This window comes from Astatotilapia calliptera, chromosome 3 (genome assembly GCF_964374335.1).
Source record: "Astatotilapia calliptera chromosome 3, fAstCal68.1, whole genome shotgun sequence".
Classification (NCBI taxonomy): domain Eukaryota; kingdom Metazoa; phylum Chordata; class Actinopteri; order Cichliformes; family Cichlidae; genus Astatotilapia; species Astatotilapia calliptera.
The window spans coordinates 39,712,628-39,738,638 of NC_137424.1; the positions used below are offsets into that span (position 1 = coordinate 39,712,628).

A 26,011-nucleotide genomic window follows, 5' to 3' on the forward strand; every position below is an offset into this window, starting at 1 on the left:
TCTAAAAGCTGCAGGATAGTAGCTCTCGAGGACTGGAATTGGGCAGCCCTGATCTAAGTGGACAGTAATTTTATAAACTGACTCGTTGCAATGGTGATATCCTGTTACCAACCACCAAACCTGAATTCAGTGGGCTCATTAGAACGACTCATTCTTTCGCAAAAAGCAGACTGCATGACTAGATGCTTGATTTTATATACCTGTGGGCCTGAAAACACCTGAATTCAAAGAATTAAGAGGTGTGGCCTAATGCCTTGCTGTATACAAGGTCAGTCTATAAATACTAGAGTGAAAAAAGTCACATAATGGACATATCCCTTAGATTCATCAATGGATGATGGATCATTGGATAAACAGTTAGATTTTGTATGCCACACTGTCAGTTATTGTACTTAAAATGTCACACAATGTCAAATTTCCATTGAGACCTTTTAAACCTTACCTGCAGTGTTCACCTGTAGAGCTACTTTATCTCACTCAAGCTTGAACTTTCACTCTTGACCTTGTCAACCTAAGATCCACTTATTAGCTTCTGCAGCTTTCGGTCTAATGCGACAAGTGATGACAGTTAAGTGATTGTAAAGGTCACATGATAACACTCTTAACCATCTTCGCCACAACTGAACAACTGACGGCCAAAAGATTGTAATTAAAGCTGCTGAAACAGTGAGTGAACCTTGTTATGACAAGTTTGCAGCTTCATTAGCTCCTCAGATTTATGGTATGTTAGTGTAGCAGCTTCATATATGTTTACTTGACAAAACAAAGGCCACCATAGTGAATGAGCAAAATAATGGGACTGAAGAAGTCAGACAGAAATACTCATCCACATTCAGGAGATGAATAAAAAAGAATAAGAAAGGGAGAAAGGAATAAGTTATTTAGTCCTGGTAGACACCACCCCATCCCCCTACTTCCACCCCAAACCCTGAGTAGGAAACGTTATCAATGCTTGCAGCTTAAAGCCCACTACTTTGATATATGTGACCATGAATATGGTGGTATAGATGTTGCTGCAGGTACCATTGCAATATCACTGTAAACAATACCGTTAGAGGTACTGCAGTGCCAGTGCAGTACATAATGAAATCCAGTATTTGTAACATCCTGCATGGACCTGCAGGCATCCTGATGCCCTCTGACAGTGTGCTGAAAGCCCTGCACACAGGGTTATGTGATCCTGGGAGAGTGTGGAGTATTTTCCTATTCTCCTGTAGATGGAGATCTCTGTTGTTTGGCTGACCGAGTTTGGTGCCAAATCATGTGTTTGTGTTTTATAAATCCCCTGAGAAGCCCGGTGTTTTTTTCACTGACTTGTCATGGGTCAAGTAGTTCTCTAAGCAGACTTTTCACTATGATTTTATAATACTATTCCTCGACCTTTATCTGGGGGTAATTTGCTTTTCCCATGCTTCTTTCATGACCTTTCATAAAAAAATTCTTAAGAGCTGTTTTGTTTATAGGATTTGGGACTTCACTGGACCCCAGGGCTGCCAATGCGAATGCATGCCTTACTCTGGTTGGGCTACTTTTCATTATTGGGATCTAGTGTCCATTTGGTGGTTTTCTCTGTGAAATTCTGTTGTTGAGGATGTTTTGTTTTTTCTTTAACTGTAACAAATTTGCCTTCTAAGAAGATAAAGACATAGCTTTATCTTCTTAGCACTTCTTGCTTATTCCTCCATTGTTGTTTGTAGACAAGTCTACGTAATGCACTTGTCTGCCACTATTTATGGACTCCAAAAGAAATGAGGTCTAATTTGACCGAACGTTCGTCCTCTAAAGAAGGTCGACATGCAATACACCCTAAACACTGACAGACGTTTCAACTGATTACCCCGGGCTTGGTTGTAAATAAACTATACAAGAGGTCAGGATCCCTCCAAGAAGTTTGGTTTATTTTCTGTGGGAAAAGTGGAGAATATAACTTCATCAAGTGTCTAACAATTATTCAGCAATGAAGGCCAGTCACTCTTTGGTGGAACGACATACAGATTATTGCAGGACAGCATGTCTACACGTGGAGGGGTTTTAGGTTAAGAATGCATTTTAGGAGTAATACAGTAATAATATAATTATAAAATATTATATTTTATAAATGACCTGCTCAGTGATATACTGATGCTTTCATGTTTATGTTTGTTTGATGTTCTGTTGGTGTGTTTTTAATTGCCTCTTGGGGAATAAATAAAGTGTTTTTTGAATTTGAATCATGACTCATGAAATCTAAATAGCATAAAAAAATGATAAAAGTTGAAAACTACTATTCTGCGCTGCCTATGAGAACACTTTCAGAATCCTGGACACATGAGAGTTGTGTATAATGAGTAAATTGTTGTTTTATAGTCAATGTAAAACCTTTAACTTCTTTTTATAATCGCTTAAATAACAGATTATATCACAAACCAAATTCTTCCTTACGCTCACTAATGAGAGAAATGAATGCAGAACTATTTATTCTCAATGACATGTCTATTTACTCCAATTTCACAAATTGCACACTGTGTTGAGGAGCAACCACCGTTTGGAGCAACTTCAGCCAGATGTTGGTTTAGCTTGCCCCCTAGTGGCCATCAGAAACCTTGTGTTTGGTAATTGTAAGTAGTCAGGGGTCAGGTCTAAATACGCCAATAATTCATGAAAAATATCGACAGTTCAGGTGAAATAGTGCTATAAAACTGCAGGTCAAATCTTTTAACGTGTTTTTTATTCAATCGTGGCCATTAACTAAAGTTATGTTACTGTCCAGGCAAAAGCTTGTAAGGCGCTTACATTATAATTCAGGTGTGGGCTTCGGACCAGACACAGCACATAAAGGCAAAATTGTGAAGCAGAAGTAGCATCAGTAAAAAGTAACACTTCCATGTTTTTCTGCATAATGTAGAAAGACAGACTCATTTCTTGCTTCTCTTGTTAAAGCTCTAATATTGCTTCAGCAGCCAGGTGGGGGAAGGTACTCCAGGCAAAGCAAAGTAATTCCACCACCAGGGCTTCTCTGCTCTCTCCTCTTGGTTCTGGCTCAAATCAGCCATCTGGGTGTAGTGCTGGTACTGGTTGTAAGGGTCAAACTTGTCGTAGGATGAGAAGTCCTCTTCCTGCGGGTCAAAGTTCACAGGCGCTTTCGGCAACACAAAGTCCACCCGGCCTGCAGTCTTCATGCGAGAGGGCACCTGGATTCTCTTGGTGGCTCTGGTGTAGCCTTGCGCAGAGGCGGAGACTATGTGGATGCCAGGAGTGAGGAGGCGCCAGTAGTCTCCATTTTCAGCTAGGGCAGGGAGAGAAAGGCTGAGTATTTGGGCTTTTAATTGGGCTTATAATCAACATGAATACACAGTACATGAGTACGAATATATTTGTAGAGAAATGTTCATTTTACACATCAAGATGGGTTTACACAACTTGCAGAAACCCTGTAATACAAACTGTGGGAGTAGGTGTTTGGTAGAACTGCAATGACCTTAATAACTTTAGTTGAAGTAAGATATTGATTTGGTTTCCAGGTACTTCCACCTCGAGAACCTAGATAGGATTTTTAATACAGACACCAGTGCCGATATTTGGCAATATGAAAAAAAACCCATATATATCAGAAATTGTTTACCTTTCTCAACACAAGAAATAAACTAAAATAAACAGATTACTCAGACAATATGACAAAAAAGTTGAGATTTGTCAATTATTATACGTTTTGTGCTGCTGTTAGTGACTACTTGATGCTGAATCTTGTTTTACTGTCACAACAAGGTGTTTACATACGATGCTTCTCAGATTCTCACTTGGTTATTGAATTTGTGGCCAAACGCATCTCACCTTAAGGAAAGTTGTAGAGTGCCTTACTGTGCAACAGTAACACTCATAACATGGTTGAAGGGTGGTTGGAAGGTTGTGATCAGAATAAACAATGATGTTATTGAGCTTAATATAGGTTTTATGAAGAACCTGACACAGGAAGTTGTACTTATACTGGACAACTACCTCAAAATGCCTTTTTTGCCTTTATAGCTCATATCTTTTTAATATTTAAGATGCTACATATCTGAATTACTGAATAAAAATCATGTTGGCCATAAAGAGCTTAAGAATTGACTAAGAGACAAAACTAATGTCATAACTAAATGAAATTTTGTAAAGGCGTATGTTTTGTTAGCAGGTGATAGTTATTACCTGTTGTAATGTCGTGCTGTATCCCTCTGACAGATATCCTGGCACCTTTTATAGCATTTCCCTTTTCATCTTTTACAATCCCTTTGATGCCACGATGGGCCTGAGGACCAACACCCAAGAAAGTTGTTTACAAATAGATCATTTCATTCATCGCACTTGAGATTCAGTATGCTATTGCTAACATGTGCTGAACTGCCATGCCAACAAAAATCAGGATATCTGCTAAAAGAGTCTTACTGTCTCCATAAATGAGAGCAAAGATTCTTGGTTTTCATGCCAGGCAAAGGCCAGTTCCTCTTCAGGGGGAAATCTATCACATCCCACATTCACAGTCACCTCAAAGCAGTTGGTGTGGAGATAGTTGAAGTCTTGCATTCCTGACCACAAAAAAACAAAAATCCAAAAAACACACTCACAGGTTCATAACTGGTCTTACAGCACCCTCTAGCAGACTCAGCAGACAACAGCACTTTCCTTCCTGACTCAGAAATCTATTTTACTTCTCTGGATTTGTGCCCCCCCCCCCCCCCCCCAAACTCACCGCCTGCCAAGCTGGACCACTGAGCCGCATTAACGATCCCTTTCTGGCTCTGAGTACGAGACGATCCACAGCGTGCGTTTTCATTGGACATGGTTTCGTGGGCATTTGCATAAGTTGCTGCGATAAATTTGAAAACCTGCAAAATGTAAAACTGGTTAACTGTTTCTCCCTTTGTTCAGATGAAAAAATAACCACTGATTTAAACCACATGTTCACAGGGTTTTACCGGGGCAACAAGCATAAATAAAAAATCAGAGTCTGCTGATCTTAATAATGTTTTGTCCTATTTTTTTGCCATCTGTTTTCTGTTGTTAGCAATGACTCATTGCTTCCTACCTTCCCTCAAAGAGCAGTAAACAGGCATGTCACTGCATTAAGTGTTTTATGGGAGCACACTGCAAATAATATTCAATATTACACCTTACTTACCAGTCCCGTTACAGTTGTAGTAGCTGTAGTCTAAACCATCATGGGTCCTTCACTTTATAGCCTTTAACTCATTAAAACATGACTGATATATTGCATAAAGTAAGAATATAAGGGTGTAGAAGGTTTTCAGAACTGACCAGTGACTGTAGGAAAAAGCATAGAGCAGTGTGCACTCCTGGAGGATGCACACTCGGTCACAAAGGATGCACTGGTGTATCTTTTGTGTTTATATTTATCATACAGTCATGTCAGGTATCATTTAATTAACACTGCTTTAAAAAGGCTTTCTCCTTTTTTTAAAAAATCCCCATTGCCCCGGCTCCTCGCTCCAAGGGAATCCTCACCTCTTTTATTTGCTTGTGAGTTGGGAGGCCTAGGATGCAATGGGAGGAGTCAAGTAGGGCTGCCACGATTAGTCGACTAGTCACGATTACGTTGGCTATCAAAATCATCGACGACTAATTTAATAGTCGACGCATTGTTTGAAGCTTTGTAAGATCCCAAAAGACGCAGGAATAAGTAGTAGGATTTAAGAGTGTAATAACGGACTGAAACAGAAGATGGCAGCACTGCATGTACAAGGATGCCAGCTGCCGTTAAACCCCGAAGAAGAAGCAGCTGTGTCCCAGAATTCATAGCGGACCAGCACAGTTGCCAACAATGGCGGCAGCTAGTTAGTTTTAACTATTCTTTCTGGGTCACAAAATAAAGTTTAACATATTTTCAGGCAAGAATGTAGCTGTGGAAACTTCAAATATCTGCTCAGTTTATCAAGACACCGCATATTTTCAAAAGTGCTCCAACGTTTTCGGAGACGTCTGTTACCCACTAGCTCGATAGCTAGCCGGGGGCAAAGCTCACTAGAGTCCGTGAGAACACCGGACTCCCGGCAAATCATTTTCAAACCCACCGCAGTCTTTCGCTACTCAGGTTAAACATATATAAGTCACTTAGATAACTTACAAATGTTATTGTTTGGCTTTTTTAGTATTTTATTTGTTCCTGAGTAAATCGGTTTGGCTGAGAAATAAAGTTATAGTTTTTACACAGCTGAATAAACGACAACTGATTATCAGAAATGTGAGATGCTCGAGAATATACTCCGGTGTCCTGTTATATTTTAGATAGCAAGGAGCAGACGAGACTGAGTTTATTAAACTCCAACGAAACAATCTGCAGATTTCATTAAACTTTAATAAACTATCATCTTGTCTTTATTTTTAGTTAAAATATACCTTAAACACTTCAAGCTGTAAGCTAATGATAGTTATATAAGAGCAAATACGTGCTGGTGCAATAAGCTGTACGTTTTACGTCCAATGGATGCATGATCTGATTAGTCGACTGAGAAAGAGGGGAATATATACACTGAGAACTGGATTAAACATGCAATTAAATTAAGGTTAGGTTCACATCTAACACGTCCAACCATTTATGTGAAACTAATACGTTTAAGAGACGCGCTCTTCATCTTGTAGTTTATGCTTGTTTAGCATTGGTTGACCCACCATTTACCTGGTAGATGTTAAAAGATTAAAAAGGCAAATCAAATAACCAGAACGTCTGTGGCTACAGTCAACAGTCTATTCTTTTTCCAGCTTCCTCTAAACATATACTACATGTTCATACCTGTACTGATGACAGTAATAATTGAGGTCCTTTATATTTTCTGGTTTTTAGGGTTTGTTTAGGTTTCACTTTGTTTTTGATTATTACAAACTATCCTTTAACTCTATAAGTTTCCCAAAGAACCCTTTTTACCTTATCATCTGGGGTTGGGCAGAACATTTCATGTCCCAATGGGTGTTTGGACAGATCATAAGGGTAAGACACCACCAAGTCTCCACCATGGAAGTTAGCGGAGAGCACAAACGGGATGGAGCGGACCCACTTCATGACAGCGTAGGTCTCTGGTGCAACCTGGATTTCAGCATTAACACTTCTTATTGGTCTAACTGATTAAGTCAGTTTATTGTAAAGAGGCAAACTTTGCAACAGCACAGCTCGTTATTTCATAAAGTATGTGCAGTGTCATTCACTATATATGGATAAGGATTTATACTGTACCTTACCAAACCAGTAATAGTCTGGGATTAGGATGTGGTCGGTGCGGTAGCCCTTTTGTCTGCGTCTTCTGTAAACGATGGACGTCAGGTCGGGGAAGTTTCTGTTCAGGTCGATGTTTTGGGCGTTATTTCGGCCGATGTTCCAAGAATCATATCTTTGATCCTCCTGAGGAATAAGTATTATTGCCTTATTAATAATATGTGTTTTAGATAGTAGCAGTATGAGTCATCCAGAAATTGCCATTCAACTATAACAGACTACAATATATTCTGTAAGGTGAGCGTTTGGCTTCGTGCTCATGGGCATCAATTTAAAGAGCTGATGTTCTGCTGCACTGTGCAGGGAATCATGCATTACTAATTACTTAACTATTGACTCAAACTGCACATCAATATATTTACTGCTTGTAACTGTAAATAGCTCACCTGCTCAAAATCGTAGTTATTGTCACTGACTCCGGAAACAGCCAACTCATACCCATCGGGGTTCATGGAGGGCAGAATGTGGATGCGGGTGGTGTTGATTAGAGTCTGAATCCGCTCGTTGCCGAGCAAATACTCTGAGCACAAGTGCTGAGCCAAGTAGATGAGTAGTTGGCGGCCAAGGACTTCATTTCCATGCATGTTCCCAATATACTTTACCTCCGGCTCAACTGTATGTAGAGAGCCACGTTTAAGTTTTACCTACATTTGTAAGAGAAAAGAAAGCAGACCTTATGAAGACTGAGGAGCCTGACTTACGTAGTTCATGCTCTCCGGGATTGTTAGAGAACTCGATCACAAGCAGCTCTCTGCCCTCCATACTGCGGCCTATGCTGTAGGTCCGGGCTATGCCGGAGCACTGCTCCTCAGTCTTCTTTAAGACACTGATCAGGTCAGTGTTGGAATGATAGGTGAACTGCAAAGTGTCAGGAGAGTCCGCAGTGAGTAGAATATCCAGGCCATCAGCAGCTTCTTCTTCCTCCTGCCCTGTAGAGACAAGCATAGTTACTGGAAATCTGCAAGCTGCTCTGCAAGCTGCTTTGCAACCCTTCACCACTCCAGCTCATCTTTTTAATCAATGCCAGTTCTGTTGCTCATCCCACAACCAGCTTTTTATGTATGCACACAGAGTAAGGTCCCAAAACAGACACACTACCGTGGCTCAGGGGGTTGGGAATCGCATCTGTAACCGGAAGGTCGCCGGTTCGATCCCTGTCCTTGGGCAAGACACTTTACCCTACTTGCCTACTGGTGTTGGCCAGAGGGGCCGATGGCGTGATATGGCAGCCTCGCTTCTGTCAGCCTGCCCCAGGGCAGCTGTGGCTACAACTGTAGCTGCCTCCACCAGCGTGTGAGAGTGAATGAATAGTGGTATTGTAAAGTGCTTTGGGTGCCTAGAAAAAGCGCTATATAAATCCAATCCATTATTATTATATTATCACAGTGGGTTTTAACACCCTCTTTTTAGGGGCTGTTAGGTGAAGCTGGCTTAACAATGACTTGTTCTATCTCACCTACCTCAAATGGAAGTACTATCCTTATTTGTGTAAGGTTTTCCAGGGTATAAATATTGCAGTTTACAACAGAAATCTAAAGGAGAAAAAGTTGAAGCACTTCAAATCTATAATTAGTTAGAAGTGTTTATTTCAACTGCCACCCCGCCCCTCCCCCAAAGTCTGTACAAGTCTGCCCTGATTTTAGGATTCACACTTATTTCTGACACCAGCTGAGACCAGACCTAGAAAGGCTGTAAAACCTTTCGCTGCTGGTTTAAAAAACATGATTTATGCAGTGTAAAACTGTATTATACAAAAACTTTAACATCTATGACTGCAACACAGAGCTGCTGGCTACATTATAAGCTACAGATGGTTTATGTAAACACTTCCTGCGCGTCATATTGTGGAGAAATCATCCCAAATGGTACGTGCACTCACACCTCTGAGGCCCTTTCTTTTTCCCTAATATGTCTTTGCATAGATACAATTTAAAGGGTGGAAAACACAGAGTAGCACAAGACAATCATATAACAAAAAATCATAGTACAAAGAAAAACAACCCAAGACCAACTGCATGTTTTATAAATATATTGATAATTGACACTACTGTATTGATAATTTATCTCAATAGAAAGTGGAAGATTACATAGTGTATGCTTGGCCAATATGGAAATTTTAAACTTTTAGACTGATGCAGATATTTAGTGATTTCAAAAACCCAAACAGATTCCCATCATGTTTGTTATCTGTAGTTATTTAAGAATCCTTGTTGACAATGAAGTCTTCTTTCATTCTTTCATTCAATCTGAAGAAGATGCACCTCTGTGTATAAATAGTATGACCTCCATTGTGTTTGAGCCTCTGATGAAGGTCGGCGAAATAAATTAGTAGAGTTGAGGTTTGCGAATTATTTCGCTTAAGTTTCGTGCTAGCACTACCTAATGCTTCTGCTTGGATCAGCTTGTTGTTGCATTTGAGTGCCCTCTGGTGGATAAATTATGTAACATCATGTTGTGGTTGATTGTTTCTCTCGTTTCCACTTTTTCAAAATTTTTATTTATCGGCCTTTATAAATACTGATATGAGCCAATATCGGTCCCTAGTATACCGCACCCGAATTATGTTTTTACATTTATGTAATGTGAAGATTTAATATTATCAGGATTTTTTAAATGCCACATGAGGAAATCAACCCATCACATTGCGCCACAAACACTGACCCAGTCTGCCTACAAACATTAAGTTTTATTGTGCTGAGTGATAGAAGTAAAGTTAGCTTCACTGCTGCAAAATAAAGGAGTAAGACGATGTCAGGCAGCGGACCAAAGAACTGAGAGGCCCGTGAGGGGAGTCCAAACTTAAGAATGCATTGTAGTATCTGCTACAGCTTGTTGTTTTATTATTTAAGATGATATAGTTATGTTTATAAGGGTGCATTCAGGAGAACACTGTTAACGCAGGCCTTTAATCGCCCTCGTGAGTGTTACTGTCCTAATATGATACACAGTGAAAGAAGAACAGCTGGAGTTCTTACACTGATATCAGGCTAACCTGCTACCAGACTGTGCATCATGAAAGTTTTGGAACAATTTAAAAAGCACTACCTGCATACACTTCATGAAATGTACACATTATACTGTCTATAAATGTTGAAATGACACAACTTAACTACTCAAATTGGTTCCATGTGTCTGTGCAGAAGTTGCTGCTGTTCACGCGCTCATCTGGTTCACACATGGAGATGCAACGAGTGGTAGCAAAATACATATTTGGGTCTGTTATTGTTTTTGTGTTTTGTTTTTTACTATAAAGACTTTTCAGCTATTTGGGCAAGATATGATTTAGCAATGTGTGCCTTTCTGTGGTTCATTGTGGGTTGTTTATAAAGCCACTGCCAATAAAAACACCAGAAGATAACCACAGGATCAAGGATTAGTGACAGTTTATAGGGGAAGTAAGGCGTTCCAGTTAGGCTATATCTTAAAGTGAGCCACATAAGCATCTCTGCAAACCAGATGCCTTCAGAATGTGTTTAGGAGAAGGAGTGCACTGCTGAAATTTTCATGCCTGCTTTTTATTTGACTTGCTCTTTTTTTCAGGTGGAAAAAAGAAGCTAATGTCAGTATTTAAAACATTTACACGGATGTCATCAGCCACAGCCAAGACTAAGGCCAATTCAGGTCAACAAAGGTCAACATAATGACAGTATGCTGTGATTATATCTCACCTCTGAGGCCCTCCAGGGGGTCATAACATCCCTCTTGGTCGCTGACAAAGAAGCGATCGCAGTCGAGGAAGTAGGGCCAGGCCATCTGTATCTTGTCAAACGTGCGACTGCATCTTCTGCGCACGGCTTCACACGTGCTGCGGCACGGCTTCAGCACCTTCTCCTTCTCACAACGTGGGGCCAACACCGAGCAGCCCAGCATGCGAATCTCTGGGTTACAATCTCCGCCCAGCAGAGATTCAGCCACGCTGATGAGGAGGTACTCAGCGCCAGCTTCAGCATCCTCACGAGTCTTGTGACCGAGGATGTTTGGGAACATGGTTTGAGCGTAGGGCATGTCATCGCAGTAGGACAGCATTAGATCTGTGCATTTGGCTGAGTAGAAAAATTCCACAATGAAGACAGATCAGGGATCAGCTTAGAAAGTAACAGATCAAGACGTGTATCTCCATCTGTTGCAGCGCTTAATCATGAGCTTCACTGTGCCGTCCTCAATCATCTAGTCCTAAATATTTCTATTATCTCTGGAAATTAGAATTTGAATATTTCATGCTGCCATCGATCATCTAAAAATACTCAATGATTTTATGGCTTTGGGGACAGATTCCACTAAAACTACACCCACTATCATTTATAATCTCCTCCTGTTTGTTGTGAAAAACAGTCCTGTTGCAGTCACTTGGCATATTAGGGGTGGGAGAAGGGGGACTTTGAGGCTTGGTTTTTTCCAGTGTTAGAGGCACAAAAAACTGATTGGTTAGAAATTAGAAAGTGTACAGAAAAGCAAGATAGCAAACAGCACATGCATGACACTTTTCTTGCTTTAAGCCCATGGGTACTTACGTTTTTCTTCTATTATTGGCTTGCACTGTCCTGCAAGACATACCAGCATGCCATTAGCTGACACTGAGTAGACACTAGATGGCAGGGTGGTTTTTGTAAATGCTACAGTGGGGCCTACAGAACACTGCTCGCTTCAACAACTCTCTATAAAGCCAGTCAGTGTACAAAGAATCATTAAGTCCCTCGAGGATCACATTTTCCACGACTATAAATCGTATTCATTAAACTTGCTTCCATCTAAAACATTAACACCATCTGTCAGACTTTAGATCTGTCACCATCTAATTCAGCTCACTCATCCTGTAGCTTTAGGTTTTTTTAAAGTTATATACAAGAATTTTTCACAAGTCTAATTGAACAAAAATGAGCTTCTGAATCAAGAATAGTCCACAGCCTGCACGTGACGTCCTGTCCAGTTTTTGCGCGGCCGGTCCAGATGCGCACATCAGCATAAAGTTTGTTATCGCAAAAAGTGCAGAAAGTTTACCTCGAAACTTCGGGTCGCATCGCGGAGGAGCACAAGACGCAAAAACCAACAACTGCAGCAGGATCAGCAGCATGATGCGCACTTTCCGACACTTATGTTCCGTTTCGATGTGGCACCTCACACACTGAGCCAGAGGGCGTGAGTGTGCGCGTTGGAGTGTCCCAAGTCTGCAAAACTTTCCTCCGAGCAACTCTGTGAGCCACTTTATTACAAGCATTACGGTTTCCTATCGAGTTACAGAGGAAATGGCTCTGAGGTAAAACGGGGATAAGTGCATGAAAGGATGGGCAAATTTTCGCTCACATTTTGCTGCGTCTTCGTTTTTCAGTACGGCTGGTGGCTGTTTCACGGGCCTGCTGCTGGGTTTAACTCGAAACTCAAAACTGGCTCTGCGTATGTAGACTAGTAACCTCACATTTTCACTTCACATGAATCCTCATTCTGAAGAATAATAATTTATAGTTTGTGTCGGTGCTTCTTCTTGCTTTAAACTGACTGTAAAATTATAAAATCATATTAAATGTCAGTGTGAGCTTGCTTTTAGTCATGAAGCCACAGATTATCATTTCATTCTGTATCCCCCTTCCTGTGGGAAGCTTTGTGCTACGTTTAAACACAATATTCTAGTTTTATTTGTCTGTTCTATACACTTAAAGCGGTCTAATCCACAAAAATCCCCCCAAACCAGTCACGTGCCCGCAGAGAAAGAGAGTACAAGCACCTAATGCTGCTTTCAGTGTGTGAGTAAGTCACAGTCAGAACTTACATATAATAATAATAATAATAATAATAATAATAATAATAATAATAATAATAATAATAATAATAATAATAATAATAATAACGTATGTTGCAAGTACTTAGTACCAGAGTTGCTAGTTTTAGTGAAGTCTTTACGTGACTTGTGTTTTTATTTTTCCTGTATTGGTCAATTTGTGTATTGAAAGGTTATAAAGGTTTCTCAGCCTTTGTTTTTTGCCTCTCTCTTGCTGCTACTGCCCATCTGCCCATCATTAGCCCATCTGCTTCAAGGTTCAACATGTGCATTCAGAGATGCTCTTCTCCTGGTTACCAGAGTTATTGTTGCATTCCTGTGAGCTCAATGCAGTCTGGCTATTCTCCTCTGACCTCTGACATCAACAAGGCATTTTAATCCAGAGAACTGCTGCTTATTGGATATTTTCTCTTTTTCAGAACAGTCTCTGTAAACCCCAGAGATGGATGTGTGTGAAAATCCAGCAGATCAGCAGGTTCTGAAATACACAGACAATGTAACACCAACAGCCATGCTGCATTCAAAGTCACCTTTCCTTTTTATTCTGATACTCAGTTTGAACTTCAGACTGTAGACGGTGTCTACATACCTAAATGCATCAAATTGCTGCCATGTGACTGGCTGATTGGACACTTGCATTAATGGGCAGGTGACGTGTTGTACCTAACAAAGTGGCCAGCACACCTGATAACACACCTGATGTAGCTGTACATCTGGCAAATACTTAGAGTACTTAATATCTTTTGATCTATTCTTGCCTTCTCTCTTTGGTGTCAGTTTTGCTTTGGACAACATGTCATTTTAAATTAAGCTTTTTAAGACTTTTTAAGAATATTTGTAAGCCTGAGTCCAACTCACAAGGTTGGAGCAACAACCAGTTGGCTGTGATTAAATAAACCTAGCAACCAAGAAACATTTACAATTTATAATCCTCAAACTTGCTGCCAATCAAAGTGGATGCGTAGCAGCTTTTACGGTGATGTTCAGAAGGCTAAATCACATAAAATACTGCAGAAATCTTAATCATTATTAGACAAAAAATATTAGTAGTAGTAAATACCATTTTGAAGGTGATCTGTTTTTCTTATTGAGCCAGTATTAGAGTCCTTTCTTCTTCAAGCTTGGCAGAGTTGAATTTGCATAACCGGAAGCCTGGGTATTCATCATGCAGGCAGGTGGAGGATGGTGTGGAGGTAAAGTAAAAATACTACTACATCCTTCAGCTAAACCAGGAATATTGATTAGATCCTTAACACGTTCATGTATTATGGAAATTACTACATGCCCCAGAAACTGAATGGAAAAGGAGCCTCGTGGGAGACGTGACCCTCTATGGAAAACACGCACAAACTTGTAAATTGTGATTTTGATCAAGTGTCTCTGTGGGAAACTGCTGGAGAAAAAAAGGGGTGGATCTGTAGCAACGGACAAGTGTTTTAAAGTGTTTCGAACAGCTTTTAATGAACAAACTATATATGTATATATGTATATATATATAGATATATATATAGATATATATATATACATATATACATACAAATATATGTGCGTGCTCACTCCCAATGAAAATCTGAGCATCTTCAGCTCGGCCTCCTTCTGTCAGTGCCACCGCCTCCAAACCATACATCACAGCAGGTCTCACTACCATCTTGTAAACCTTCCCTTTCACTCTTGCTGTTATCCTTCTCTCACAAATCACTCCTGACACTCATCCCCACCCACTCCACCCTGCCTGCACTCTTATCTTCACCTCTCTTGTGCGGTGTGGATGGTTCACCACCTTCACTACCTCTGCTCCCTGCAGCTTCACTGTCCCTCTTATTCCCACACATATATTCTATCTTTCGTTCCTCTTCTCTTCAGAGCATACCTCCACCTCTCCAGGCTCTCCTCCACCTGTTCCCCGCTCTCCCTACACACCACAAAGTCTTCTGCAAACGTCATAGCCCACAAAGACTCCTGCCTGACCTTTGCGAACAAGAAGATGTTCACAGCCGATGTAGTCCCACTCCCACATTGAACCCATCTATCACGCCTGCTGCACGCCTCAACCCTGCCTCACTGTCCTCATACATGTCTCTGCCGCTCCTGACTTCCTCATGCAGCACCACAGTGGCGCCCTCTCCTATGACCTCCTGACCTTCTCCTTCCTTCTCCATCAACACTCTATAATAATAACAGAAAACAAGCTGCTTATATGGAAATCAGACTCTTCTAATTCAGTTTATCTTGGATTTTTTTCTTCCTTATTTTAATTACAAGCTTATCATTTCGTCTACTTTATCACCATATGTAGGTGGACTGAAGTGTGGAAGGAGGTTAAGATATTTACCACTGATGCAGACAATGCTGCTGTCTTTAAATCCTCCTCAGGCTGCTCTAGAGTGTGAGAGGAGTCATGTATTAATAGCCATGTAGAAAGCATATTTTCAAGAGAGGCCTGACAGTCTGCAAACCCGCTCAGTCGATTCCGTACTTTTAAACTCGAGCAGCTGTGACACATATTGTGCCATGCATACATTTTCCATTTGAGCAGTTTTAATTACCAGTTTCTCTTTTATCAGGTTCTGGTGATTGGGGTTAATTAAGAGGTGCAAAAATAGCCGAGCTCTGGCTTCTGCACAAGCCTGAGCTGCTTTAAGCGTTAACTGCCTGTGAATTCAGAGGTGCCGGTGGTTGAGCGAGCCACCAAAAATGGGGATTTCTAATTTTAATGTTGCCAGTAATTACTGCTGGTCTGTTTCCACGCATCAGATTAAAAGAGATTCATTACTGAGTTTGAATATATTAATTGACAAAGATGAACTCCTCTCTTTAATTATACTTGCCGATATTGCAAGAGAAGTTCTCCATGTGACACCAGAGTCATTTTTTATGTTGCATGCTATCTGCGCCACAATCAGGGCTGTGAGGCAGAAACAGGTGCGACCCGGAAAGCTTTTTATTATTCAGAGAATAACTTCCCCGTGTAAGCCTTTTCAAATGCATCTGTTTATTCTTTATTTATTTAAGACTGTAAAATCTGAAATTAATGAGTCCAAATTTAAATAAAAGACATGCTATTTGTCTTTCAGTGTGCCGGCCTGTCGTGTCCATGGGCTGAATTCAATATAAAAACTGGCAAATCAAATCTGGAGATGAAATATGATGTAATTAAAGGACATTTGTGTACGTTCAGCAACGTTGCAGTGAAAACATTCATATTCGTATTTTATAATTGACAGCTTTTTATTATTGCACATATTCCACTAATAGCTAATCACACTGCCAAAGAACAGCAAGTGGCTCACAGGAGGAAAAAATACATGTGAGTAAAATACATCCAAATAACCAGATTTTTATTTTAGTAATAATAATAACTGTTATTATAATGAAGCAGCTATTCTGGTTCTTGTGTGGAACAGCTGGGAAAAAAAATCACATATTTAAATCTGGCACAAACACAGAGCAGTGTGTTTTAAAGCACTTTGAAAACACTCCTATGCTACATCACGTTGCTCCCCATTTATCTAGACAAAAAGTTGTTCCTGTACAGTGCAAAATATGTAATATCATTATGTAAATATCCATAGAAACGACTTCTCCAGTCAGCTGGCAAAACAGAACACAATTATACAAACGCGTTTCAGTTAAAAGTGGGTGATCAGGTACATTCAGTTAAAAACTCTAACTTAAAAGTATAAATCTGGTAATTTGCCATATTTTTTCTTACTGTCAACAAATATACAAAATGAAAAAAAAAAAAAAAAGTGTTCTCCCTCCTCTTATTAACTCTCCAAGCTAAAATGGCATTCCAAAATTATGGACTGGTGATATGCCCACACAACCTAGCTTTATTCAACCTGCAGACTGGTGCTTATTTAATTAGATAATGACTCAAATGCACACTAACATAATATTTGGGAAAACCAAGAAAGCCAAGTATTCAGTGATGGATGTTTTGTGGTCAAGTAGTTTTTTATCTTCTTTCTGCCGTCTACAAGTGTGTCCTGACAGCTGCAATATTGTGAAAAGGTTCATTTATTTTCAATTTATTTGAAATATTCATTGCATTCATTGTATTCATTGCATGCAATGTGAAATATGTCTGACAAGTTTTTTTCTGTAACTTTGATGATAGGTCATGAAAATCAGAAATCCGGTATCTCGTTATCTTATGATTTCATTCTCAGTTTGAGTAAATTACTATTCACACGTCATAAATACTGTATTTCTCTGAGTCTATTTAAGGCCTCGTAACCACGATCAACAGGAAGACTGCTGACTTGACGACTGTCCAGATGTCACCAACACCCTCCATAAACAGAGTGAACCACCGACAGTCTCAACTGAAAAGACTGGCTGTTTTCACTGAGAGCTGAATTGAAGCATATTAATGGACAGTTGACTTGAAGGGAAACGTGTGGTAGGATAAGTGCATGAGCAACAGGAATAATTGTAGCCTTTAGAGGACTGCCAAAAAGTCGATTCAAGAATTCAAGAGCTTCACAAGAAGTGGACTGAGGCTGGTGACTTAGCATCAAGGGCCACCGCGTGCAAATGTCAGCTGGTCGTGGCCAGAAGGTTAGTGATTTGATCCTTGGCTGCTCTGGTCTGTGTGCAAGTGTGCAAGTATCCTTGGGCAAAATACTGAACCCCAAGTTGCTCTCCAATGTATCCATCAGAGTGTGAATGTATGTGAATGTTACACAGAAAGCACTTAGGTGTAGAAAAAAAGCGCTTGTATGAATGGGTGTGAATGGTTGAATTAGGCATGTTAGATCAGAGAGCTTTGAGTGTTCAAGTCGAGTAGAATAGTGCTGTACAAGAACCAGTCCATTAGCATTTACCACTTTGATTCCTAATATCAAGCCACTTCTGAACCAGAGATGTCAGAAGTATCTTACCTGGGAAAGAAATGTCCCAAAATTTTATATGTTATTTGAAAGTCTCAGTCCTAGTGCCTGGAGGAGAGTGGAGCGGAGTGTTTAAAGTCCAGTGTGAAGCTTCTGCAGTCCTTGATGAACTGGGTTGCTGTTATTAACGGTTGGTCCACTGTGTTTTATGAAGTCCAAAGTAAAAGGAGCATCTACCAGGAGGTTTCAGAGCACATCAAGCTTTCATCTGCTGGCGAGCCTTACGGAGATCCTGATTTCTTTTTCCTGCACCTGCCCCGCTTCAATAACAACCTCAGCAGAGCCACAGATCACCTCTGCATACTTTTAAAAAGTCGGGCATCTCTCCTTCATAAATAATTCTATGATTGACGTTAGTGAATGTTGTACTGGATGTGTGATTTTCATGAGCTATAAAACATACCGGTAATTAGAAAAACTAAAACAAACAAAGCCTTGGCATATTTCATTGTACGTGTGATGTATACAAAATATAACTTTCAATTTTTAAAAAATAAATAAATAAAGCTTTTAAAGACTGACCTGTGTATTAATGGAAATAGTCTAAACATGCACATTAATTGTTGTCTATACTTGAGAAATTCAAAGAACAGGGATGCTTGGGAAGTTGGAAAATACTGAGAAACCGACCAACTAATTGATTTTGGTGACAGTAACAAAGAATAAAGCCTCTCACCAGACTCATCCTTTAAGATTAGGGTGTAAATGTCAAATGCCTTTGGCTCCTTTAGGTATAGCATCTCTGAGAGAATTAGACAAAGTGCATCAATATTAAGTGACTGACATGACACTGCAAAGTAGTCTAACACAGTCAATACAGAACATGGCAATAATGTGCAGCAGCTGAGCCTCCACATTTAGGTCTGCATCCATTCACTGACAGGACATTATACAGAAGCAGGAGCAACAAAAGTCTTTCCCTCTTTGCCCGTCGTCGCTCGGCTGCTTATCGACCACCAGCCTCCGTGTGTGCGATGTTAAGTGGGGCAAGAACAGGTTTGAAATGATTCTAAAGTTGTTGGAGTAGAGGAAGGCCACCTTTTACATGTCGCTCAGAGTGAAGAAGGGACCTCATCTCCAGCTGTGCGTCCCCTCAGCTTTAGATGAGCCAATGACTTATTCAGTGAAATAGACTGGCTGTGTGGTTTCTGGGGAATGCTGTTCCTGATGAATCACAGATCCCTTGTTTGCCGTCACTCCCCAACGTCTCCACCCTATCTGTCGTCTTACCCATCTCTTCTTTATCTTTTTGCCCATTCATCCTCCCCCACATCGCCACCTTTTCATTCCTGTCCGCCCACCGTCTTCCTTATGGTTTTTTTTTTTTTGCTCTCTTCTTCACCTTCCACCCACTTCCTTGTCCCATCTTTCGACTCTCTTTTCTCTTTCTAACAATAACCTGTCCTCTCTTTCTCTCTCCTGTTCTTTTTTTCTCTCCACCCACCTTTTTTTTCTGCAAGAGGCAACCTTTATTTTTGGCCTGCACTGTAGCGTGTGCATATGTCACGTCCTGCATTTGCCATTAACTGATCCTCTGGAGACAGTAGTCGTTCTCTGTGTCTAAAGAGCTGTTATGGCCAGACGAAGGGTACAGGTCACGTCGGAGTAGCCTGTTGACGACGGTGACCAGGACTTTCTTGTACTGCTGACGTAGGAGAGAGTAGGCAAATGGGTCAGACGCAGCCTTGCTATATGTCAGGCACTTACTGATGATTCCCCAGTGGCGGTTGACGTCCACGAACGGGAGAAGCTCAGCCAACCTGAAGGGGCATCAGGAGAAACATGACTAAACAGAGTGCATTTTAGTGAAGGTGCCGCTCAGAGATTTGTCCTGATGTCATGTCAGATGATTAGGTAAGACTGACCATAAAACCTTTAACACGTTAGGTACTCTATAATGATCATAAAAGAGGCTTGGAAATGCAATTGTGTGCTCTTTTTCTTTTGCAATGGTAGGTGTAACGTGGTGAAATTGTTTTTATAACTCTGCCCTTTCAAAAGAAGGAGATCTTTTATCATTTTTTCACCTCGGATTTTTATGTTCAGACCACTCGTGTTATTAATGATCAAAAGGAACTGTGTGGCAGATTTTTAAATGCCTAAATGAAAAACAAACCAAACAAAGAACTCCATTTCGACCAAAGTTGGGAGGCTGTGTGAAACGTTAACAAAAACTAATAATCAAAAGCTATTTTTAACTAAAGAACAGCACACAGACTAAATATTAGCTGATGAAACTGATCATTTTTCTTGTTTTCTTTCAATTAAATCTGACTTTTTTTTAAATCACAGATGCTGTGTCCTCTGGATTAAAGAAGACCTGCTGTGGTCCCTGACCTTGGCCCTGTTTTCAGTTTGCTTAGTAAAAGTATCTAGATTTGAATTTTCCCTGTAAAGTCCGATTCAGATTTTTTGTTATTGTATTTTTTGTTCCTGTTTTTGGTTGGAGCTTTTGCTATTTCTTTCTTTTTTCTTTGAAACATGTCTCCTGTATCTGAACTTTACTCCCTCCCTCTGGTTGTCTTGATTGTTTTCACCTGTTTCATTTCATCCAGCTGTTTCCACGTCCCTGTTTACCCCATGTGTATAAATAGCCCTCTCCTTCCACTGAGCCTCAGTTTATGTATATTTGTGTCTTTAAGTCTCAGAACTATGACAGGATCATTGCTTTCTGTTATCAGAGCGCACTTCAAAAGCTGTCGTCTCTGACAGTGTGAAGGTGCATTAGTGCACACTACATGAGTACTATGCACATTTATGATGACCCACTAATGCTGAATAATGCATGCAAGTTTCAAAGTGACATATGCTGCCACACAGACAATGTCCTTTTCAGGGAAAGTGCAACTTATTATAACACCAAGACAACACCAAAATTGTGTTGTGTGTGTAATCTAACAGTATGACTCTGCAGTAAAGGGGTCCTGATGATAGATTGGCTACCCTGCAGACCAACCACCCTTTATTTTTATGATTAAAGTTTTTTTTAAAAAAGCCAAAATGTTAATGTTACTATAAATTTTGATAGAACTAAGTTTCCTAAGTAAAGAAAGAAAACGTCAGTAGGCTTATTTACTGTGGCGTATTTGTCATATTATACCAAGAATAACCTTCCAATTGCTCCAGTTGTTAAGCTGTCCTCCTACTGAATGCATTTTTATATTTTACTTTCTAATAACCTAAAATTCAGCTTTTTTGGCTGAAGAGGCCAGTAAACAAAAGCAAAATATAGATAGATACCCAAAAAAGGCCATGAAGACTCTCATCGTGTTTAAGGAATTGTGAGGTTTAACTCTCACAGGAGAGACTTGATCAAGGATACTCTGCTGAGCAGGTGAAAAAATACATTTGAAAACTTCAGCATGTAGAAGAAACTCTGAAGCAGCACAGGGACAGACGTGTCCCTGTCTCACCAGTTAATGTTTTTTTAAACATATTGATCCCATCAAATTAAAAATGAACAGATAGATTTCAAAACATGGTCTCATTTGACACATGTTTTTTTTTTTTTTTTTTTAAAGGGGTTATATAGTTGTCTAAGGAGCTTAAAAAAGAAGATGCCTGGTCTCATCTAAGAATCTTCTTCAATTAAACACGTCTCATCACCTTCTTTTCAAGCTCCTTAGACTACTATGACCCGGATTGCTGAGAACCTGCACAGATATTTAGATAGTTTCCACATCTTTATGTTGGTTACTGAATTAAATGCTAAAGCATTTTCAGTGCCACGTTAACATCAAATCAAAACATTAAAAAAGGTGGAGAAATTATCATTTTTAAAGGCATTACATATGACCATAGATATTGTGTAGATTTTATTAAGGCGCTTCAAATTATCCAATAAAGAAGTTTTTTCTGTCCAGTGGAGATTACATTTTCTTATTTATTTATTTACTTACTTACTATACTATCAGTTAAAGTATTTGAAACACAGCGTAGGGTTTTGCCTTTTTCAACTTAAACCACACAGCTGAGCGCCTCTCCACATTTCTAACACAGTCTCCTGTATTCTTCTGGTCAGGGGGGATGTGGAACAGTGAAATCAAACACGACCATCAAAATACCACAGAGGCAAAGACTACTTTACAAGTACAAAAGATAAAATATGCGTATGAATTATCATAATTGGATGCTTAGGTGCCAACTGCCACACTAGACACTTCCTGTGGGCAGGCACGGTCAGTGGGGGGTTACTCCACCTCAAACGCTGCTCTTTGCTAATTTGTCCTCCTTCTTCCCTTCCATATATGAGCACACCACAAATGTCAAATTGATGGATCATCAGCACCGCATCTGGGCGATTTGTGGCCCACTAAAGCATTTCCACGCTTCTCTGGGAGCCTCTTTGGTTGTTTGAACTGTATCTATTGTCCTAGACTCTAATGCGTGTCTTTCACTGGAAGTAGCCTGCCATGTTTATGTACAGCGCAGCACAGGTGGCTAATGAGCCATATCACAGTTTAAGGAAATGATCATTGAAATTATGAGCGGTGTGCTGTCAGCTTGGAATAAACTGTTTGCTTGTATCTGATCGGACATTGTGAGTTTGTACTGCATTAGCATGTGAAGAAAACAGGTCTGCAAAGCTGATCAGCGTGGATGCAGATCTCAACATGCTGGCTAAATGTATTTTTTACTTAGTCAAATGCCGTCGAAGATGTATTATTTTACAAATGTGTGGGGTCAGTTATTTCTTAAGCAGTTGTTTTGCAGTAAGTTGAATTATGTATGAGTTGACTCACCTTGTGATTACATAAGGAGCAAAGCAGATGATAAATGAGCCGATGAAGATGCTGATCTTCTTCGTGGCTCTCTGCTTTCTCCTCTTTTGCTCTGCTAAGCATCTTTGTTTCACGCTGAAAACAGCAAAGAACATTTAGACTTTTTTGCCACAAGGCCACTGTCAAAACAGACCGGGAGAAATCATGCTCACAATACACGAGGTGAACTACCTTGGGTGAATATCGACTAGCAGGAACAGAGTCTGCATGGTGATAATGTCAATCCTCTTGCAGTGAAACCTAGCGACCTTCAACACCTTCAAATAGGTGAAACACAAGATGAGCAGGGACAGAATGAAACTGGTGGCGTGGAAAACGATAGTGAAGATTGTAAACTTAATCCTGTCGCTGCCTTCCTCGCTCGGCTGCAAGGTGCAGGACGCGTAAACGTCGCTGTAGTCGACCCAGGAGAAGAGCAGCGCCGTCAGGGAGAAGGTAAAGGAGTGCAGCCAGGAGTAGCACACCATGATCAGTGCGTCCTTGTAGCGCATTTTGGTGGAGTAACTGAGCGGGAAGACGACCGCTATCCACCGATCTATGCTGAGAGCCGCCATGCTCAGCATGGTGTTTGCGGTGAGAAAAGTCTCCAGAAAGCTCACCGTGTGGCAAACGCAATCTCCAAAGGGCTGCTGCTTTCTGATAATCCCCACCAGAGTGGCCGGCATGTTCAAAACAGTGATGAGTATGTTGCAGAAAGACAAGTTCATGGTGAAAACACCGGGCACCTGTCGGCGTATCTCGGTGCTGTGGACGAAACATAGCAGCACCAACAAGTTGGACAACAGCGAGACGATCGCGACCACGACGATGAACAAAGCGAAAATGATTTCAGCAAAGTCCATGTCTCACTCCAGAAAGTCCACTCGCACGTTACCTGCGCCTGTTGTTGCAAACGAGAACTTCAAATCCACCATGGTCGCTCATCTCTCCGGCGGCTCCACGCACTCGTTTCACTTAGATCCTCGTGCGTCCGCGCGCCGCCGCCGCCGTACTTTCCAAATTCCTCGAGCGCTATCCAGCGTGCTGAACCCAGCAGTCACCATCTCTCTCTCCCCCTCTCGCTCTATAAGCTCACCGACCGCTTCCCACTTACATCCGACAGGTGCGCGTGTGGCGCTCTGCGATGCGCGGGGGTCACGTCTTTCAGCAGCCAAGACAGTTTGAACAACACGCGAACGGAACAGCCATCAGGCAGAGAGCGATCTGTGGGGCACCGAGAAAAGCAAGTTGATGAATGACTGAACAAAAACCTGTTCACAGAAAAAATGAACCCAAGCTTCACCTCGTTTCCTACATGTTTTGTCGATGCCTCGTTCGGCTCACCTTGAGCAAACTTGAGCACAAACACAAGTCGTCACGCTTCAGTTATTCACCGTCGAGTTTTGCACTGATCGCCCTTTGCTCCCAATCAGCGTGGATGTGGAGGCAAAGGGCGCAGATAAACTCCGGCATGTGTTTCTGAATAATGGGAAACGGCTCAGCCGTCATCAAATGGCACAAGGTGCACACGCCCCCCTTTTGCTCATATGAATTATTTATTACGCGCGTAGATTTGGCGTGTCATATTTTCTGTAGATGCAAAAATAAACAAATAGTTTGAAGGAAGGACTGTTAGAATGTCACTTTTTAACGGGATTTTCGCCTAAAATTTGACTTAAATATACGAAGATACAATTATTTGCCACGAATTGCTGCAGTAACAGTAAAACATCTTTTTCTTTACACAATTTTATCTTAATATGTTTAATATGTTCATGTTATGCGGCTTTTTGCTTTTACTCCATAGTACAAAGTTTTCTTTTCTATGTTATAAGATGCAGTTATTGCACTTTGTATTCCATACTATTAATTTTAAAATAGTTACTTGTTTGTATGACAGCTCAAGCTAACCAGCAGTACATAAGTACTTAAAAACATCAATAGGTGCAAAATTCAAGAGAGAAAATATACACATATTAATCATCAGACATAGTACCGTCATGCATATGATACATACAATATCAAGGGGGAGCAGGCTTGGGGTACATCCCAAAGGCCCAGGTCAGCAGGGCACAGGGAAAGGAGAGACACCAGCTACTCCAGGAAGAGGTCCGAGCAGGTGTGGAGGAGGAGCGAGTAAGCAGAGCTGTAGGCCTTAAGCGGCAGGGAGCATGGACAAGGTGGGAGAGCACCTTGCAGCGCAAGGTCACCTGGGCAAACATCATGCAGGCAGACTTCCACCGGATCCGATTCCTAGTGCAGGCAGTATACGACACTCTGCCAAGCCCAGCAAACCTCCATTTGTGGGGAAAGAGCGAGACACCTGCCTGTCCCCTGTGCTCTGGAAGAGAGACCCTAGAACACCTCCTTAGCAGCTGCCCAAGGGCCCTGGCCGATGGTCGGTATCGTTGGCGGCACGACCAGGTGCTCAGAGTAGTTGCTGAAAAGATTGCCTCAGCAATCAGCATCAGCAAGCATCATCATGCTCCGAGGAAGGCAATCTCTTTTATTAAGGCTGGAGAGAAACCCTAGGGGCGCCCACATTTGACAACTGGCCTTCTCCACACAGCCTCTGATTGGCAGCCACAGGCTGACCTGGGTAAACAACCAAAGTTTCCTCAGAACATTGCAGAAACATCACTCCGGCCAGACTTGATAATTATTTCTGAGGCCTCAAAACAGCTGATCATGCTGGAACTCACAGTGCCCTGGGAAGAGCGGATTGAGGAGGCTAATGAAAGGAAACGAGGAAAGTACCAGGAACTAGTGCAAGAGTGCAGGGGAAGGGGCTGGAAGACTTTCTATGAGCCCATAGAAGTGGGTTGTAGGGGCTTTGCAGGACGATCACTCTGCAAAGTTCTAGGCCGGCTGGGCGTGGCTGGGGCAGCCAAGAAGAGGGCCATCCAGGCTGTGAGTGAAGCGGCAGAGAAAGCCACAAGGTGGCTGTGGATTAAGAGGGCTGATCCGTGGGTAGCTACTGGTACGCAAGTCGGGGCCTGATCACCCCCGGCTGGGTCGCCTGGGCGAGGGTGTATGATGTTGTGAGACCCGAAACACCTGATGACCCTAGGATACATCACTGAAGATGCGTACCAGTGCATCCAGGAGATGTGTCTTTATAGTGTAGTATAGTCATGCATCACATAATGCCTGCACTTACTTTAGACACTTTAAATATATTTTAAATATATTTTGATTACACAACCCGTGGACTGTTAAGCTACACAGAATAAGAAAAATGAACGTTTACTTTTGTCATTTGTTTTTTAAAAAATCCTAAATAAAGATATGTGTAAATTCTTATACAGCACCAATTTTCACACAATCAAACCTCTAACTGAGC

General features: G+C 41.1%; 2 protein-coding genes across 3 annotated transcripts; both read right to left on the minus strand.

The window, feature by feature from the left end:
- Positions 1 to 2,690: 2,690 nt before the first annotated feature.
- Positions 2,691 to 12,406, minus strand: LOC113018697 (carboxypeptidase Z-like). 2 transcript variants are annotated; one of them, XM_026162012.2, is made up of 11 exons: positions 12,239 to 12,405; positions 11,752 to 11,781; positions 10,909 to 11,283; positions 7,942 to 8,169; positions 7,627 to 7,853; positions 7,202 to 7,366; positions 6,896 to 7,054; positions 4,706 to 4,841; positions 4,402 to 4,541; positions 4,165 to 4,264; positions 2,691 to 3,265 (listed from the first exon to the last, which is right to left on the minus strand). In XM_026162012.2, the coding sequence occupies exons 1-11, from the start codon at positions 12,309 to 12,311 to the stop codon at positions 2,922 to 2,924; spliced, it is 1,977 nt and encodes a 658-aa protein (XP_026017797.2). In that variant the 5' UTR covers positions 12,312 to 12,405; the 3' UTR covers positions 2,691 to 2,921. The 2 variants fall into 2 exon arrangements, with proteins under 2 accessions (XP_026017797.2, XP_026017796.2); XM_026162011.2 differs by lacking the exon at positions 6,896 to 7,054 and having other exon boundaries at positions 12,239 to 12,406.
- Positions 12,407 to 16,220: 3,814 nt separating this feature from the next.
- LOC113018698 (G-protein coupled receptor 26-like) lies at positions 16,221 to 24,198 on the minus strand. The gene is made up of 3 exons (XM_080290393.1): positions 22,861 to 24,198; positions 22,651 to 22,764; positions 16,221 to 19,668 (listed from the first exon to the last, which is right to left on the minus strand). The coding sequence occupies exons 1-3, from the start codon at positions 23,529 to 23,531 to the stop codon at positions 19,431 to 19,433; spliced, it is 1,023 nt and encodes a 340-aa protein (XP_080146519.1). The 5' UTR covers positions 23,532 to 24,198; the 3' UTR covers positions 16,221 to 19,430.
- Between the last annotated feature and the right edge of the window lie 1,813 nt (positions 24,199 to 26,011).

Bases quoted from the DNA above. Each gene is read 5' to 3' on its own strand.
- LOC113018697 (XM_026162012.2), bottom strand. From the start codon at position 12,311: ATGCTGCTGATCCTGCTGCAGTTGTTGGTTTTTGCGTCTTGTGCTCCT. The intron at 8,170-10,908 runs GTGAGATATAAT...TTGTCTCTACAG, and splicing joins CCCCCTGGAGGGCCTCAGAG to GGCAGGAGGAAGAAGAAGCT. The intron at 4,265-4,401 runs GTAAGACTCTTT...GTTGGTCCTCAG, and splicing joins TGCTCTCATTTATGGAGACA to GCCCATCGTGGCATCAAAGG.
- LOC113018698 (XM_080290393.1), bottom strand. From the start codon at position 23,531: ATGGACTTTGCTGAAATCATTTTCGCTTTGTTCATCGTCGTGGTCGCG. The intron at 22,765-22,860 runs GTAGTTCACCTC...TGCTGTTTTCAG, and splicing joins CTAGTCGATATTCACCCAAG to CGTGAAACAAAGATGCTTAG. The intron at 19,669-22,650 runs GTGAGTCAACTC...ATGCCCCTTCAG, and splicing joins GCTCCTTATGTAATCACAAG to GTTGGCTGAGCTTCTCCCGT.